A 15694-nucleotide genomic window follows, 5' to 3' on the forward strand; every position below is an offset into this window, starting at 1 on the left:
GCTGTTGGGCTTAATGACAGACATCTGATTTCAAATTACCTGGTGGAGCAAAGAATGATGCAACCTCTTGCCAGTGTTCACTTACTTCCTAACACTAGTGGTCTTCCTGAGAGCATCGCACTAAGCAAGAAGGGCAGAGACATCCTTCACCGGCCGCAGCATCCCACCCATCCGCCTGCCAGGGAGCGTCCTGGCAAGCACCAAAGCCAGAAGCTCGTGCCATCCCAAGCTCGTGGCTAGAGTTCAGCAGGTTTCAGGTCAGACCCAGGGGCACAAAGACTGTTCTAGCAACCCCTTTGTGTGGACGACCCTGTCTTTTCTGGGAGGGAATGGGGAAGAGGTGCACCCTCTGGCATGCAACTCTCTTCTGGGCACTAAGGAAGGTGGGGTTTAGCTCTTTGAGCTCTTCTGGTGGTTGGTTCCCATCTCCTCCAGAAGAAGGGTAATAAAGGCAACTGAGAGGAAAACCTCTAGTGCTGCCCCTGGGGTGCATCAAAGGCTATGCTTCCTAGCCTGCACTGCCATCTCCTCTGCCAGCATTAGCAGCCGCAGGAGGGAAAAACAGAGCTGGCTTTCTGCCTCTGGTTCATTTGCAGTCTATTGAAACATGAATTAATCTTCACGCCATTGAGGATGGGGGGAGAAAGTGGGTTACTTTAACCTGCAATTAGCATGTGATGCAGCTTGAGCAATGGCAGGGTAATCCTCGAGGAGGGGAAGAGCCAGTGGGAGTTTGGGAGAAGGAGGTATAGGATCGGGGGCCCTGCTTGCTGCCGAGAGGCAGTTTTAGGGAGGCAAGACCAGGGTTGTTCCTGGGGGACCCTTCCAGGCTGTGTGAGCATCCAGCATGCGCAGGAGCAGGGGGCTGCCTATGTCCTAGCCCCTGCAGGGGTCGTTAACCTCCAGGTGAGGTGGCAGGGAGGCAGCAATGTGCTCAGCATCACTCCCTGTCTAGATGAGACAGGGCTTGCCTGAGGAATGGAGAAACTATTTGCAAACTTCAGCATCTCTATCCACACTTTAACACTGTGGTGGCCTCTTTTTCGGATGGATCCTTCAATGGCAACTACTCCCTTGCCCTGGGCTAAACCCTGGCAAGTGGATACATGATCAGGGGTAAGAAGTTAAAGCCGCCTCTGTCATCATCAGGTTTTGTGGGATGTTTGCATCGTCACTAAGCCAGTGTATGGAGTGCGGCTCCGCGAGCCCCTGAAGAGCTGCCCTGGGAGGAAAAAAGCCATCACAGCCCAAAACCGCTTTTCTCCCTCTAGCAGGCACCGTGTGTACAACAGCAGAGGTTGCGTAGTAACGGCAGCAGGAAAGCGTCAGCTCTGCCCTCCTCGCTCCCTACAGAGCGCCGAGAAGAGCGAGGTACGTATCAGCAGCAAAACCGGGCTCTTAAACTCCCTTAACTTTCCCTTCTGCTTACCGGGGAGGAGCATGTAGCGATTTTAAAGCCGTACATGGCAGAGGCTGCTTTGTAGGGAACGGCTGGTTGTGCTTAATTTAACTGTTGTGTGAGCCAGGGAGATGGCAACGGGGTGTTTGTAGGAAGAAGAAACTGGGGGAGAAGCTAAGATTTTGGGAGGGAGGAAGGGAGATGACTCGGTATGTTGCCTAGAAAGCTCTCGGCACTTCAAAACCTTTCTTTGCTCTGTCTTGTGAAAGTCTGAACAAGCTTTTACTGGGGCTAAAAGTACTCGGAAACAATAGGGAGAGAGGGAGTAGCCGGCAGCCGGAGGAGGAAGTGAGCCGAGCAATGACGAATGCCTTCCAGCCCCGGCCAGGCGCTGGCACCCTTGCTCTTGCCGCAGGACGGATGTGAGGGCAGGCTGCTGGTCACTGGGGTCGGGTGGGTGCGGCGGCACGGGGAAAGCCCGCGGAGGGCGACAGCCATCGCAGCAGCAAAACTCCGACGCGCCCATCCTCCATTGCTCTCACAGCTTCGTTGCAAACAGCTTGGAGGAGGTGCCTTTATGCTGGCGAGGTGCAGCTCATCTGCTCGTCAATGTGTTGTGCTAATGAGGGAGACAATACGGGATAAGATGCATCACGGACAGAACTGGTGAAAGGGATGGAGAGCGGGGACATCCCAGGCCCTCCAAGCTGGCCCCCGTACGCAGCTGTCTGGCAAGCTGGAAGTCAGGGAGACCACTGAGGAATGGCTATTTTTGTTGTTGTTCCCAGTTCAAACAGTTCCCAGTTCCGACCTCCCTGGGGCAGTACAAGGGGGGTCCAGTCTCCCCTGGCTGAGACCCCCTCCATGTTGCCTCTCCCCTGGGTGACCTGCATGCATCCCCATCGTGCTCCAGGTCCCAGCATGGGGCACGGGTTGCCCTCCCAGCCCATGTGGAACACCTTCCCATTTAACATTTGATCCTCCCATCCCTTGTAGCATCCCCTTGCTACAGGGATTTCCCCCTCTCCTGTCTTGTTTCCTGCATATCTTAGTGCTCCTGCTCTGGGGGCAGATAAGGGTGGATGGGGAAAAGGGGCAACGGGGGGGCGGGGGGCGGAGGAGGAAAAAGAGGAGGAAAAGAGGGAAGTGGGGGAGGAGATTAAAAAGAGGGAAGAAACAGGGAAAGAGGAGGGAAAGGGGAGAAAAGGAGGGCAGAAGGGTGGAAAAGGAAAAAAGAGGGAAGGGGAAAGAAGGGAGAAGGAGGAAAGGGAGAGAAAAGGGAAATGGGGAGAGCACAGGAAGAAGAGGGAAAGAAGGGAGAAAGAGTGGAGAAAGGGAAGAAAAAGAGGGAAGAAAGAGGGAAGGGGAGAAGGGAGAAAATAGGGGGAAAAGAGAGGAAAAGAAGGGAGGCAAAAGAGGGAAGTGGGGAGAGCACAGGAAAAGGAGAAGAAAGGGGAAGGTGAGAAGGGGAAAAGAGAGGAAAAAGAAGGAAGTGAGGATATGGAGGAAACAGGTGAAGAACAGGGGAGGAGGGAAAGAAGGGAGGAAAAAGAGAGGGAAAAGAGGTGAAGGGGAAGAGAAGGGAGGAAAAAGGGGGGGAAGAGGGACGCAGGGAGAAGTCAGGAAAAAAGGAAGAAAGGGAAAGGTAAGAAGAGGGGAAAGGGGGAAAAGTGGCAGAGAGGGCAGAAAAAAAAGGAGGGGGGAAGAGGGAGGGAAAAGAGGAAGAAAAGGGGAGAGAAAGAAGAAAAGGGGGAAGAAAGGGAAAAAAGGGGGAGGAAGACGGAAGAAGGGGAAACATCTCCGCCCCGCCGCGCTGTGGGCTCCGTCTGTCCCTCCCCGCCTGTCCCTCCCCTCCCGTCCCCCCTCCCCGCCGCGCCGCGCCCCTCCCGCCTCCGCGCCGCCGTGCCCGCCCCGCGGGGAGGAGCCGGCCTGGGGCGAGGCGGGCGGCGGCTGCGCGGGCAGGCGGAGTGGCGGTAGGAGCGGCGGGGCCGGGAGGAGGGGGCTGGGGGAGGGGGAGGGGGAGAGGGAGAGGATGGAGAAGGGGAGGAAACGATACGAAACGAAACCCGGGCGAGTTCCGGCGTTAAGCGTTAACTGCAGTGCAAGAAATAGCGGGGGGAGGAGGAAGCCTTGTGAGCAAAGAGGGCAGCTGCCTGCAGCAGAGTGACCAGGCAAGGAACAGCAGCGATGGCAGGTGTGCCCGCGGGGGTAGGACCGAGCCGGTGCTCGGAGATACCGTACCCCGAAACGGGATTCTCCCTCAGCTTGCAGAAAGGTGCAGAGCTTGGGGGGGGAACCTTTTTTGATCCGAGGGAGGTAAAACAGGTGAAAAAACACGGTGCGCAAACTCGGTAGGCGTTTGCTAAATTATGTAACAGGTTTCCTTTGTGCTGTTCTCTCTCTTCCACTGGTTCGGGTCGGCACTGATTTTTAACACCACGTGATTCAGGCCTCTTTACACGTGGGGCTGTGATGCGAACCCGCTGAGGACGTGGTGCGTGACTTCCGACAGTGCTTTGCTTTGGGTTTGAAACGGGAGAGGCCAAGTATGCACATGAGCTCTGCTAACGCTATACTCGGTGTCCTGGTTTCCTTCGTGTGTTTTAAGAGTATATACTCAGCACCTCCCTCCTCTCGTGGCACTTCCTCTCCCCTCGTGGATGAGGGATTTGTTGTGGATGAAAGCTGATGCGTGCTCTGATACCGAGCTCACCTCTGTGAAGAGCCTAGTTTGGGATACCCTTGATTTTATGGTAGTAGGAGGTGACTGAGAATGGGGGAAGACAGTGATGAACTGCAGTCAGTAATGCCCGATGGTTGTTTGTTGTTGTTTTTTTTTTTTTACTGTTCACATTCCAATGTGATAGCTCAGGAGATTTTTTTTTTTTTTACAAATACCCTGTAGTCTGAGTCATGTTAGCAAAGCCAAGACTGCATTTTTGTCACCTACTGGAGTTCTGCCTTTAATACTATCCCTTGTAGACTCAGCCTAGAGCTATTGGCCTTGGCATATTTTTGTGCATGTTTATCTGGAGCTGCTCTGCAAGGTGCTGTGTTTACATCAGTTCAGAAATGCAGTTTGACTGCAGAGCAAAAAAAAATCCCTCTTACCAGCTTCTCCGTACTTGGACTTGTGCAACCAGAGTGACCTTTCAAAGCTTAGATATTAAACTGTGGAGGAATGCTTCTCCTGTCCGTCTAGGTTCCCTCTCTCACATACAGACATGTGGCCAGCAAGATTTTTAATCTAAGCCCAGGCAGCTCCAGCTCTCATGCTCATCTTCCTCATTCACCCTCATTCTCTCAAAAATACCCTAATTTTAAGTATAGCTCGAGGCTGCACAATTAGTTAGGTCTGCCATGCTGGTAATACTCAGCGGCTGTGTGGCTCAGTAGTGTGATAGTGAGAGAGTAGCACCAGTGCGTCCAAGAAGCTCATTCTGGTTAAGATCCCTTGGAGAGGGAACGGGAGCATCTTACTCTCGCACAAGCAGCCTTCAGATGACAGGCTGTTGCTGTATCTTTCCAGGATCTGTGTGCTTTTTGCCTCTTGGAGGAGGGCCTTGCCGAGTCCCGGACAAAATCACTCCAATGCTGCTAGCTCATGCGAGTGCTTGCAGCAGGCTGGTGCTGTAAAAACACAATCTGTCCTCTGCACAGTGTAACTCGTGGCTGAGAGCTGGGGGGGTTGAAGAGGATTGTTACTTCTCAGTCAATGAAAAAAATGTTTGATTTAAAAAAATGTGTTTTTTTTTTTTAATTTTCAGATCTTGTCTCAACTGTCAAAATGGAGCTTGACATCCAGTGTGAGGAGATGAGCCCATCTAGATGGGCTGAACTTCTGTCCACAATGAAATCCTGTAAAACCATCAGGTAGTAACTAATCGCGTATCATCTCTTCTAAGTAAGAACTGTTGCGTTTCTCTCCTGTGTTTTTCAGCTGCAGAACTGTTGACCTGTGACTTAGAAATTGCACAGTAACAGGAATGATTCTACCTATTTTTATCCAGAAAGTTAATTTTAAGGGGGGGGAACCCACCCTCTTGCAAAGTTTTTTCAACTACAGATAAGCATCCTTTGGTATGAAGTAATTCTGCCCTTATTCTATGGCGTGCCATAGAACTCAGCTAGGTAATGTGATTATCTAAACATTTGACCACTGTTTTGGTAATTGTGTCTTTCTCTTTCTCCCTCTCTGTGCTTGTTAGGTTGCACGCTCTCTGGGCTGCAGGTCAGATGCTGTCAAGTAACTGTTACTTAATAGTCACGCACAAGCCACATGCCATCAACTTTTAATTCTTTACTTGGCCTTCAAAAGTACCTGCCTTGTGTGTTGAGCAAACCAGTGTGAGGGAACCATCTCCTGGAGAGTAAGCTGTAGGACAGGGTTCAGAAGAGTTGCTTCTGCACTCTTCCCTCTCTTCTGGTTGGGAATTCACACCCTGCAGGCTGGCATCGTCTTGCTTGGGCTGGAGAGGATGGGCCACATCAAGCCAGCGATGGCTTGGAGGAGGTTGAAGGTGACTTGCTTTTGTTTTGCAAAGGAGCTTTTTGCAGGCAAGCTTCATGGGCCTGACCTTGACTTCCCAAGGTCTGCCTTGGGTGGCAGAAGGCAATGGGGTGGTTGTCTCCTGGGCAGAGGCTGGGCTGCTCAAGACACAGTGGATGAGAGCAGCTGCAGCAGGGATTGTTAATCAGTGTTGAACATGATCCCCTTGGGAGCCAAGTCTTCTTGCCAGAGGGAGGGAAGGAGAACCCTACTAGAGCCTCAGTTTTCATAGTGTTGTCCAAGGAGGAATGACCAGGCAACTTTTGGCAGTCCTGGCTGTGGCTGTGCCTGGAGCTGTAGGGTTCTTCATGACACCTTCCTTTTGCCCTGTGTCTTTTCTGCCTCCCTGTACACCTCCCTGCCTGTCCCGGGCTCCTGATCCTTTCCTTGGCTCTCCTTCCAGTTCAACTCCCATCAGTTTAGCAACAACTAGAAAAACGATGTGCAGTGGGAGAAGGCACTGCCACACTGCAAACTCACAGTTTGTGTGCTGAGAGTCATGCCGGAGAGGCGGTGCAGACCCTTGTGACTCACTGACACGAGACCAAACTGCCAATGGGTGTCTCAGGGGCTGGCTAAAGACCCAGCCTGGCTGGTCTCAGTGCAGAACCAGTCTGACAGCTTGTAAGCTGGCCTCTGTCGTGGCTTCAGACACCAGGTGGTTTGTTGCTATCAGTGTTTAAATGAAGGTGCATCCTCTAGCTGAAGCCCTGCCAAGGGGGGATGACTTGGGTCATGTGCCCTCGTCTGCACAGCACGGAAGGAGGAGGTCCATGGCTTGGGGAACTGCTGTCCAGCCCCTCCTGTACTGCAGCCCTGCGGAAAGAGCATGTCTTGGTTTGGGCCATGCATTGCCCAACAGGCCACATGCATACTTATGGAGGCATCCCAGAGACTGTAGAGGAGTAAATTGTCCACTTGCCTTTCACGGGGAATGCTCCAGCCAGGGAGAACAGAGCAACCCTGAGGACTAAAGTGCTCCTGTTCTCCTTCTCTTTCAGGCTGGATGACTGCAACCTCTCCAGCAGTAACTGTGAGGATCTCTCCTCCATCATCAATACAAATCCGAACCTCACAGAGCTGAAGCTGAACAACAACGAACTGGGAGATGCAGGCATTGAATACCTGTGTAAAGGGTTGCTGATGCCAAGCTGTAGCCTGCAGAAGTTATGGTAAAGCCCTGTTGATTGTCTTGCTCTAACATGCTTCCAGTCTGCTGCAGGTGAAGTCATGAGGCAAACTAGTACATGATGGTAGTAAGAGTCATGCCGATGCATCTCAGCAATTACCTAGGTCAGATGGTTGGAAAACCCCAGAAGTTTTTATCTAAGTGGTATATTTATTGGAAGACTCCAGATCATCAGTCTGTTGTCTTTTGTCTTCCAGCACCGAGGGAAGGACAGGTAGGGTTTTCCCAGCCAAGTGAAGGCTTTCTGGAGACTTTCTTTAGAAGAGGTAGTAGATCGTCCCCCAGCCTAGCAGCTGGATTATGTGTTTAGGCCAGTTTAAACAAAAGGATGACCACAGAGGGCTCCACTCTGCCATTAGCACATACCTGACATTCTCACAAATGCATTTTTCAGAGGGCTGTTCTGCCAGTTGTAAGCACAGTGTTTAGCATCTGGTCCAGTTTGCTCGCTCCTTTCTCTAGGAGCCGAGCAAAAGGGTGTTCTCATGAGCCTTGGTGTTTCAAGAGCTGTCAGTCTTTCTGCACTCTACCAGACTGGCTCTGCCTCAAGCCTTGTCTTCTCAGTTGGGCAGGGCCAGCTTAGTTCAAGACAGCATGTTTTGCAGAGGCACCAGGACCACATTATAGCATTAGTGGGCTTCCCTCAGCAACTGTGGTGCAGGAGCTTTAGTCAAAGCCAGTGGCTGCTGCCCCTGCTCCTCAGTGACCCTTAGAGAGATGCTACCTTTTCTGTCCAGCATCTCTTCTGCAGGGTACTGGAGTCCTCCAGCTCCTGAGGTGGGTCTAGGATCTTCATGACATTACCTTGTAAAAATCGTTTGCCTTTTAGAGCAGATATGCCTGCTTCAAAGTCCCTACGCCCCCTGCAATGAGGACTCACTGACAAATAGAGGGGAGGTTGACTGTGAAGCTAATCAAACTGCAACTCTCTGAACGGCCTTCAAGAAATAACTGTGATACTCTGTACTGGAAGACTAATACAAGTAATTTTTCAGAGAGTTTGTCCTAGGCTTCAAACTTCTCCAGATGCTCAAGTAACAGCCTGGATTAGGCTGTTTCAGTTCTGTAGAGACATAATTGTCCATTTTTGGCATTCTGGTAAGGTGCCTTGGGGAAAGAAAGAGCAGCGAAACCCAAGTCAAACTTATTACCACCATGCACAGCACCTCTCTGCTGCCAGAAAGTCTTTTCCAATAACTCTAAACACTCCATAGCAATACCGGCACGGTTCCTACACTACTTCTCCCAGCCTGAGTGCTGAAGGATCAGCTTCATAGATCCTTCTTGTAGTATACCACTAAACTCCTAAATGATATCCAAGGATTTAAGCCAAGTTGGACAAGATTTTTACTTTTAGCTACTCTGGATCACATTTCCAGATGGGGGCAAGAAATCATAAGATGCCATTGCTTTATCTCTGGGATAAGCCTCATGATGATTAGCACACTTCTATAAAGCAGTTGTGGTGCTACTTAATGTAGGGTTGATCCTTCTTCTGCTAGAGGTACTATATGAGCGATTACACTGAAGGAAGCATGGGAGCTATTGTTCATGCTACAGGTATAATACTAGCTGATAAAATATTTTGGCACACCTGTAAAATAGCGGTACCAACCTGGACATAGCGCTTTCTAGAGGGTTACTCACTGTCAGTGCCACGGTATCCTTTCCAAGCTCAAACATCAGTAGATGCACCTCTCTGAGAAGAGCCTCTGTAATTCGGGGGGTGCATTTCCCTCACCCTGGTTGCGCCTCTCCTTCAGGCTGCAAAACTGTAATCTGACGAGTGCCAGCTGTGAGACTCTCCGCTCCGTCCTCAGCGCACAGCCATCCCTGACAGAGCTGCACGTAGGTGATAACAAATTGGGAACTGCTGGAGTGAAGGTGCTGTGTCAAGGCATGATGAACCCCAACTGTCAGCTGCAGAAGCTGCAGTAAGTAGTCACTGGGCTTTTTCGGTCATCAGACAGGTCATGCTTGTCTTTCCCTTGAGACAAGCAGGAGTTTTGTTGCCAGATGTGGATTTCTTCCTGTTTTATCTGAAATTGTGTCATGCTTGCTTATTCATGCTGGTAGGTCTCGTGGGTTTGTAAGAGCTGGGTGTCTATTCCCATAGGCTTTGTTTAGCCCTCCTGGCAGTGGTGGCTGTTAATGCAGGACCTCTCAGACACCCAGGGAAAGTCTGATTCTGCTGCACTTGGTCCTTGTTTTATGGCTGAGCGGGACCCAGGTCTATTCGCAGCCTCCAGCTCCTCCTGGGAAGGCTCAATGGCGAGGCTGCGTGATGTGTTGCAATGCAAAACTCAGTTGTGTGTTCCAAGGCAGCCTGTGTATTGGTTTAATGGAGGACTAGTGTAAAAATGGGGTGGGTAATTAGTCTTGCTAGGATATCCTAGGGTCTAGTTTAAGAATTAACGCTTCCTGAAATGAGCAGGGAGATGCTGTTAAAAACTCTTATGGTTATCTCTATTTTAATATGTTGCCTGGTATCAACTCATGTTGGCATATTTTCTGCCCTGGCTAACACACGCTTTGCCCAGCTGATGTCTCCTGGGTAGCAGGACATGGTGAAGACGGTTGTTTTTCCCCTGGACTTCTTTTCTTCTTGCAGGCTGGAGTATTGCGAACTCACAGCTGATATTGTGGAAGCTCTCAATGCTGCTCTACAAAGCAAGCCCACCCTGAAGGAGCTCAGCCTGAGTAACAACACGCTGGGAGATACAGCTGTAAAGCAGCTGTGCCGGGGACTGGTGGAGGCAAGCTGCAACCTAGAGCTACTACAGTAAGGAAGAGCTGGTCATCTCTAACTGCAACTAGTCCTGCTGCTAGTCATACCATCCATAAGACAGGAAAAATTAGTGTCAGGAATGCTTGAAATTTAGGCCAAATTTTTTTGCTGGCTCAGATTTCTGTAACTGGAAACTGCAAGCAAATGTCTGGAGCTTTCAGTTTTGGCGTTTTTTGACCTTTTTTTTTAGCATGTGATTCTGAGCTCACTCTTACACCTATTGGTACGGTGTGAGCATGTACCCCAGGTTAAACCTGCAATTACAAGGGGTGACTGCTCGCCAGTATCTGAGAACAGAGGAGCAGTTGCCCTCAGTGGCTCCAGTTCTTACCCCTGAATTAGTAGCCAGCTCCCTCTTTTTCTTCAAAACAGAGATGCTGGATTTGTCCTCATATCTGGGGTAAAGCTTCTGAAGGTGTTTAGGGAAGAAGCACGATTTGTTTTATCTTGCCCCTGTGCTTCAGCCAGGGTTGGCTGCCAGGGACTCACTGTGTGATACAGCCAAAAGTTCCTCCTAAAAGCGACAGTCGATCTAAAGGGGACATTTGGCAAAAACGATCCTTGCATTAATGGATGTGAATGGCTGGGTCAGAGTGAAAGTGCCCTGCAGCTTTGTGGAGTGCAGGAGCGGTGTGTTGCCTCACCCAGAGCCTGTCTAGGATACCTGTATCATCTCTGAGCCTTGCATGGTCTAGCAATGCCTGTTTAAGGGTTTGCAGCAAGGAACCACCCCATAGCCCCTTCTCAGTCTGAACTGGGGGTGTTGGGGTGTATCTAACACAGCAGGTCTGGAGCAGCAACTCCAACTGTGCTTTTTTCTGCAGCCTGGAGAACTGTGGCATAACCAGTGATAGCTGTCAGGAGATTAGCGCTGTTCTCAGTAACAAGTCATCACTGATAGATCTCTCCGTGGGGGATAACAAGATTGGGGACTCCGGTCTGGCTCTGCTGTGCCAAGGACTGATGCATCCTAACTGCAAAATCCAGAAGCTATGGTAAGGGTAGGCAGAGGTTACTTAAATCGCTCTTGCAGCCTCTGAGCTATTTATGTTGTGCTGCTGGTTTGCTCCTAAGTGGAAAGTTTCTCAGTTACACCCCCTAGTGAAACAAGAATGTCTGTACTGCAAATTAGTTCTCAAAACTGGGTGGAGGACACCATGAACGAGCAGGACCACACTGAAATCACTTGGATTAAATTCTGGGGAGAGGGTGAATGGAAATTTGTGATGGCATTGTCTTGGCTTCCTGTTGAGTTATCTGTCTACTAGAATTGCATGTTCCTATTTCTTTTTTGTGTTACAAACAGAGCTTTTGGTGCAACAGATGGAAAGTAAGGAGAAAGCTGTGTGGTATGATGCACAAATGGGTTTTGTAAAGGATAGAAGAAAATGAGATGATGTAACCAGACATTCAGAATACTAAAATAGGACTCTGTTTTCTAATCTAAGTCATTCTTGGGGGAAAATAATATTTTGTTCTTCCCTGCAGGTTATGGGACTGTGATCTCACAAGTGCTAGCTGTAAAGATCTCTCCAGACTCATATGTACAAAAGAGACCCTCACAGAGATCAGTCTGATAGACAATAACCTGAGAGACTTGGGGATGGAAATGCTGTGTCAGGCACTCAAGGATCCCAAATCTAAACTCCAGGAGCTATGGTGAGCTGCTGTTAAGTTTCACATACCCACTGCCTTCTTTGGAGACCTCACTGAAGAAAGATGTAGGTGAAGTAATGCCCACCAAATAGATCCTCAGTTGCGATGGTTCCACAAACAACTCGTGACAGTTATTACCTAAGGGATTTAGACTTACAGAGCTAAAGGGATTTGTATTTCTAAACTCATAGACACTTTGAAGATCTGCCCCATAGTCATCCTGTTATAAGCAATCTCCAAGCATCACTTGCAGAGCTTCTGTCTAGTATATTTTATCATGCAACAAATGGTGGCTAAGACACCTTTGAAGTTTGAAAGACTTCCTGTAACAGCAAAATGAGTGCTGTGATCAGATATCTCGGGTTCTCCATTGGATCCAAGCTCTCTCATTGATGAGCCAAAAGAAGGCTCTAATGACATAAACCGTTCTCAGCATCCTCTGTGCTGACAGCATTACGTCTTAGGCTGGAATAGTCTGGTATCACATGGCTGGGAGAGGAAAATTGTTCTTTCACATACAACTTGAACAAGCAGCACTTGAACTTTCCTGCATTGCAAGTTCAGCTCCTGCCCCCAGCTGTGTTCTTCCCCTGCCCTGGTGGCCTGGGAGTTGATGAGGTGCCTCAGGAGTGCATGGTGGAGCTGAGAGTGACTGTGAGAGCAGCACGCTCCATCTCTGATCATTCCTGAGCTTTATGGGCAGGTGCCTTTCCTACATGCATGCTCTGACAGACATCCCAAATATAATGAGTGGGAGAGGTGCTGCTTAGAAAGGATTGAGCAGACAGGGGGTTGAGAGGAGTACAGTGATTGTGGGAAGGCTTTGGTTCCTCTGTTCCCACTGTCTGGGCTCCTGTGAAGCAAATGTGAAGAAGTGAACGGTGCCTGGTACTCTCTAGATCCCCCATCTAGATCTAGTGTCACTTTTGCCTTGCAGGATTAGAGAGTGTGGGCTCACAACTGCTTGCTGCAAGGCCGTCAGCTCTGCTCTCAGCATGAACAAGCACTTGAAAGTACTGCACATGGGCGAGAACAAGTTGGGAGATGCAGGTGTTGAACTCATGTGTGAAGGGCTGCTGCACCCCACCTGCAACATCCAGTCCCTATGGTAAGGTGCACCCTCAGAAGTTGTCTTCTCTCTTACCCTTCCAAGAACGGCATACAGAGAGAGGAAGATAGCAATAGATGGTAGCATGGTATTTTTTTTGCTCACATGAAACAATTCACACCACAAACTGATGTTTAACTAGTCCACTAGCAAGTAAACGGAAGCCACGAGTACTTCCATGTATCCTGTCACTCATGGTTTCTTGCCAAGTACAGGCTGTCACCTATACAATGGTGCATTCATAGCTGTCCACAGGCGCTCTCCCAGGTGCAGAACTGAAAGTTCACAGTGCAGTGTACTTTCAGGATCTAAAGCAAAGTGTGGGGAGGCTGGAGGGATCTTGCTTTGTTCTGCGAGTAGCTCACTGTAGAGATTCCCGTGCCCTTCTCTGAACTCATCCACAAGGCCTCTCTCAGGTGGGACACTGAGATGGAGGAACTGCTAGTCCAGGTCTGGTGAGTTAATTCCCATGCCTGCCAGTCGCAGTGCAAAGCCTGCCAGAATTCACCAGTTGCCTCCTGCTTTTCATAGTCTCTATGGGTGCCAGCACAAGCGCTGGTCCAACCTCACCAGTAGGAGCAGGAGGCCAGCTGGAGCATCACCTCCAGCCCTGTGGTGGGACTCCCCTTCCCAGGCAGACACCAAGGTCTGGACTGGTGTGGCTGTGGCCTGCAGGGTGCTTGGGGCACCGTGCTTGTCTCCTCCACACCATTTGACAGAAGCTGGAGCTGTGCTCCGATGCCTGAGGCTCACAATGAGTGAGTTGAGCAGATGAGTCATGGGAGACATCAGTAAGACTTGAAGTCTCTGCCCAGAAAGATATGTTTGCTGACCAGAACCAGCTACTTGGCTCTCAGCTAAGAGGCCTCAGTTGCCCTTTTTAGAAAGATGGTTGCAAGTCTCAAGTAGTAAACTTTAGAGATGATTTATGATCAGTTTAAACCAAAGAGAAGATTATGCATGATGTTGAAGTTGGGAATATCTTCTTAGGGTTCCTTCTCCCCCTGTAGCCACACAGCGTTAAGCTTTAGGGAGGACTTTCAGGAGTTCAGCAGTCACCACAGGGATGGCTGTCTCTGTGGGAAGACCATGGACCAGCCCCTGTTGATGTCTCGGAAATGCCAGCTTAATGGGGATCTCTGGTCTGTGCTAGGGATGTTGGCGCCTGCTGCCCGAGTGTGGGCTGGTCTCTGGAGCCATCGCTCACTGCACTGGCCTCTCCCTCCTCTCCATCCTCTCCCTGCAGGCTGGGTAACTGTGATCTCACGGCAGCCTGCTGTGCAACCCTTGCCACTGTCATGGCTACCAAGCAATGCCTTACCGAGCTGGACCTGAGCTACAACTCTCTGGAAGATGAAGGTGTCAGGAAGATCTGTGAAGCCTTGAGGAATCCCAACTGCAACGTGCAGCAGTTAATGTGAGAGATGTTTGTGGTCCTGCTTATGTTTCCCCTGGCATGTGGTGAGCTCCAGCGAGCTGGGGGGGGCTGCAGGGAGAGAGGGCTGTGAGCACTGGCTCTCTGGGAATTGCACCTGAGGGCAACTGGGGGTCAAACACCATCTGCATGTTGCAAAACACTCCTTGTCCCTTCCAAGTGGCATGAACACAGTGCCTTGATCTGCTTTGGTCCATAGGGCCCAAGAACAACGAGAAGGTGGTGCTGGGGGGGGGAGTAATAGGGTCCTGTGTTGTAAGGCATGTTTCTGGCTGTTGGGCCAGACTTTCCAACCTAGACAGGGCCCTTCCTGTTATATGATCTTCCCATACCAGCTGTTTGTGCATCTTTCTCTTTCCTTAACGTGAGGATGCTCACTAAACCAGCTTGCCTTTTTGTTTGGATGTAGTTTGTATGATATTTTCTGGAGTTCTGAAGTGGATGATGAACTGAGAGCCCTGGAAGAGTCCAAGCCTGAAGTGAAGATCATTTCATGAGTGGTGACTGCCTGCAGAGCAATGTCAAAGTGACATCCACTTCATAATCTGAACTTTTTCGTACGTAAGGCTAATTAACTTAATAGAGAATTTGCTTGTACCAAAAACGTTTGTGGATTCCCTGAGTGGGTGTCCGGGGACCTGACCAACCTTTTGTGCATCTCTGGACGTACTAACTCTGAGGCTCATGAAAGTGGTGTACGTCTTCACTGCAGCATTACTATCCTTGAAATAAACAATTACTGGGCATCTTCTAGAAGTGGGTCTCTACCCTTTAGGAGCTCTTTAATCCTATAATCCCTTCTAATGCATTAGTCAGGCTTTAATGAGAGCTCCTTTCCAAAGGCAGGAGGAGAACTACCTACTGTATTATTACTGGGTGGTGCTTTTGCCAGGTCTCTGGGGAAGGCTCTCCAAAAAAACCAAATGTTTTTTAATCTAAAATGGAGCTCTCCCCTGCCTTTCCCTAGAAGAGTTCTTGGAAAAGCAGTGGTGGCCAAGGCACTAGAGAGGAAAGAAATGAGCAGCTGTTCAGCTGCGTAACTTCAAAATTGGTGTCCCCTGAAAAGTGATTTTCCTATAAACAAAAGATGCTGTGTGCATTTCTGCTAGTACGGGAAATGATGTTTGATATGTTTGCTCTGGCAAGAGTGGTTCTACAGGAACTTTATTAAAGTCTGTTTGCAAATAATTAAATGCTTCATTTTTCTACTTATAAAAAGAAAAATAAGATATATCTGTATATTTCTCCTTTAGGACCAATCTATCACTTCTGAACTATATACCTTGTTTTACGTGTTTGCTTTTGGTAAGTTGCTAGCTGAAGCATGTCAGGAGAAGATCTTAGTCAAAGCCTTAGGTGGACAGCAAGCCTAGGAGATATTCCCCTGGTTTCAAGGGACACTGACTGGGTTTTCTTGCCCAGACAGAGTTTTAATAAACCTTGTTCCAAGGGAAAATGCAGCTGTTGCACACCTAAAACATGAAAGAACGAACGCAGCTTTAAAAAAGTAGGAGACAAACCTGGCATCGCCCTGGGGTGGCCTTGCAGGAGGAATGCCAAAAAATTCCCC

The 15694-nt window shown here is 49.5% G+C and overlaps 1 protein-coding gene across 6 annotated transcripts; it reads left to right on the forward strand.

Moving 5' to 3' along the window:
• Positions 1-1249: 1249 nt before the first annotated feature.
• Positions 1250-15301, forward strand: RNH1 (ribonuclease/angiogenin inhibitor 1). Of its 6 annotated transcripts, none has more exons than XM_072864088.1 (10): positions 1250-1371; positions 5167-5272; positions 6950-7120; positions 8901-9071; positions 9749-9919; positions 10750-10920; positions 11414-11584; positions 12519-12689; positions 13936-14106; positions 14534-15301. In XM_072864088.1, exons 2-10 carry the CDS (start codon positions 5187-5189, stop codon positions 14619-14621), a joined length of 1371 nt encoding a protein of 456 aa, XP_072720189.1. In that variant the 5' UTR covers positions 1250-1371; positions 5167-5186; the 3' UTR covers positions 14622-15301. The 6 variants fall into 6 exon arrangements, with proteins under 6 accessions (XP_072720189.1, XP_072720190.1, XP_072720191.1 ...); XM_072864089.1 differs by lacking the exon at positions 1250-1371 and adding an exon at positions 3320-3372; XM_072864090.1 differs by lacking the exon at positions 1250-1371 and adding an exon at positions 3441-3570.
• The last annotated feature ends 393 nt before the right edge of the window (positions 15302-15694 follow it).

Source organism: Ciconia boyciana, chromosome 6, assembly GCF_034638445.1.
Source record: "Ciconia boyciana chromosome 6, ASM3463844v1, whole genome shotgun sequence".
Taxonomy (NCBI): domain Eukaryota; kingdom Metazoa; phylum Chordata; class Aves; order Ciconiiformes; family Ciconiidae; genus Ciconia; species Ciconia boyciana.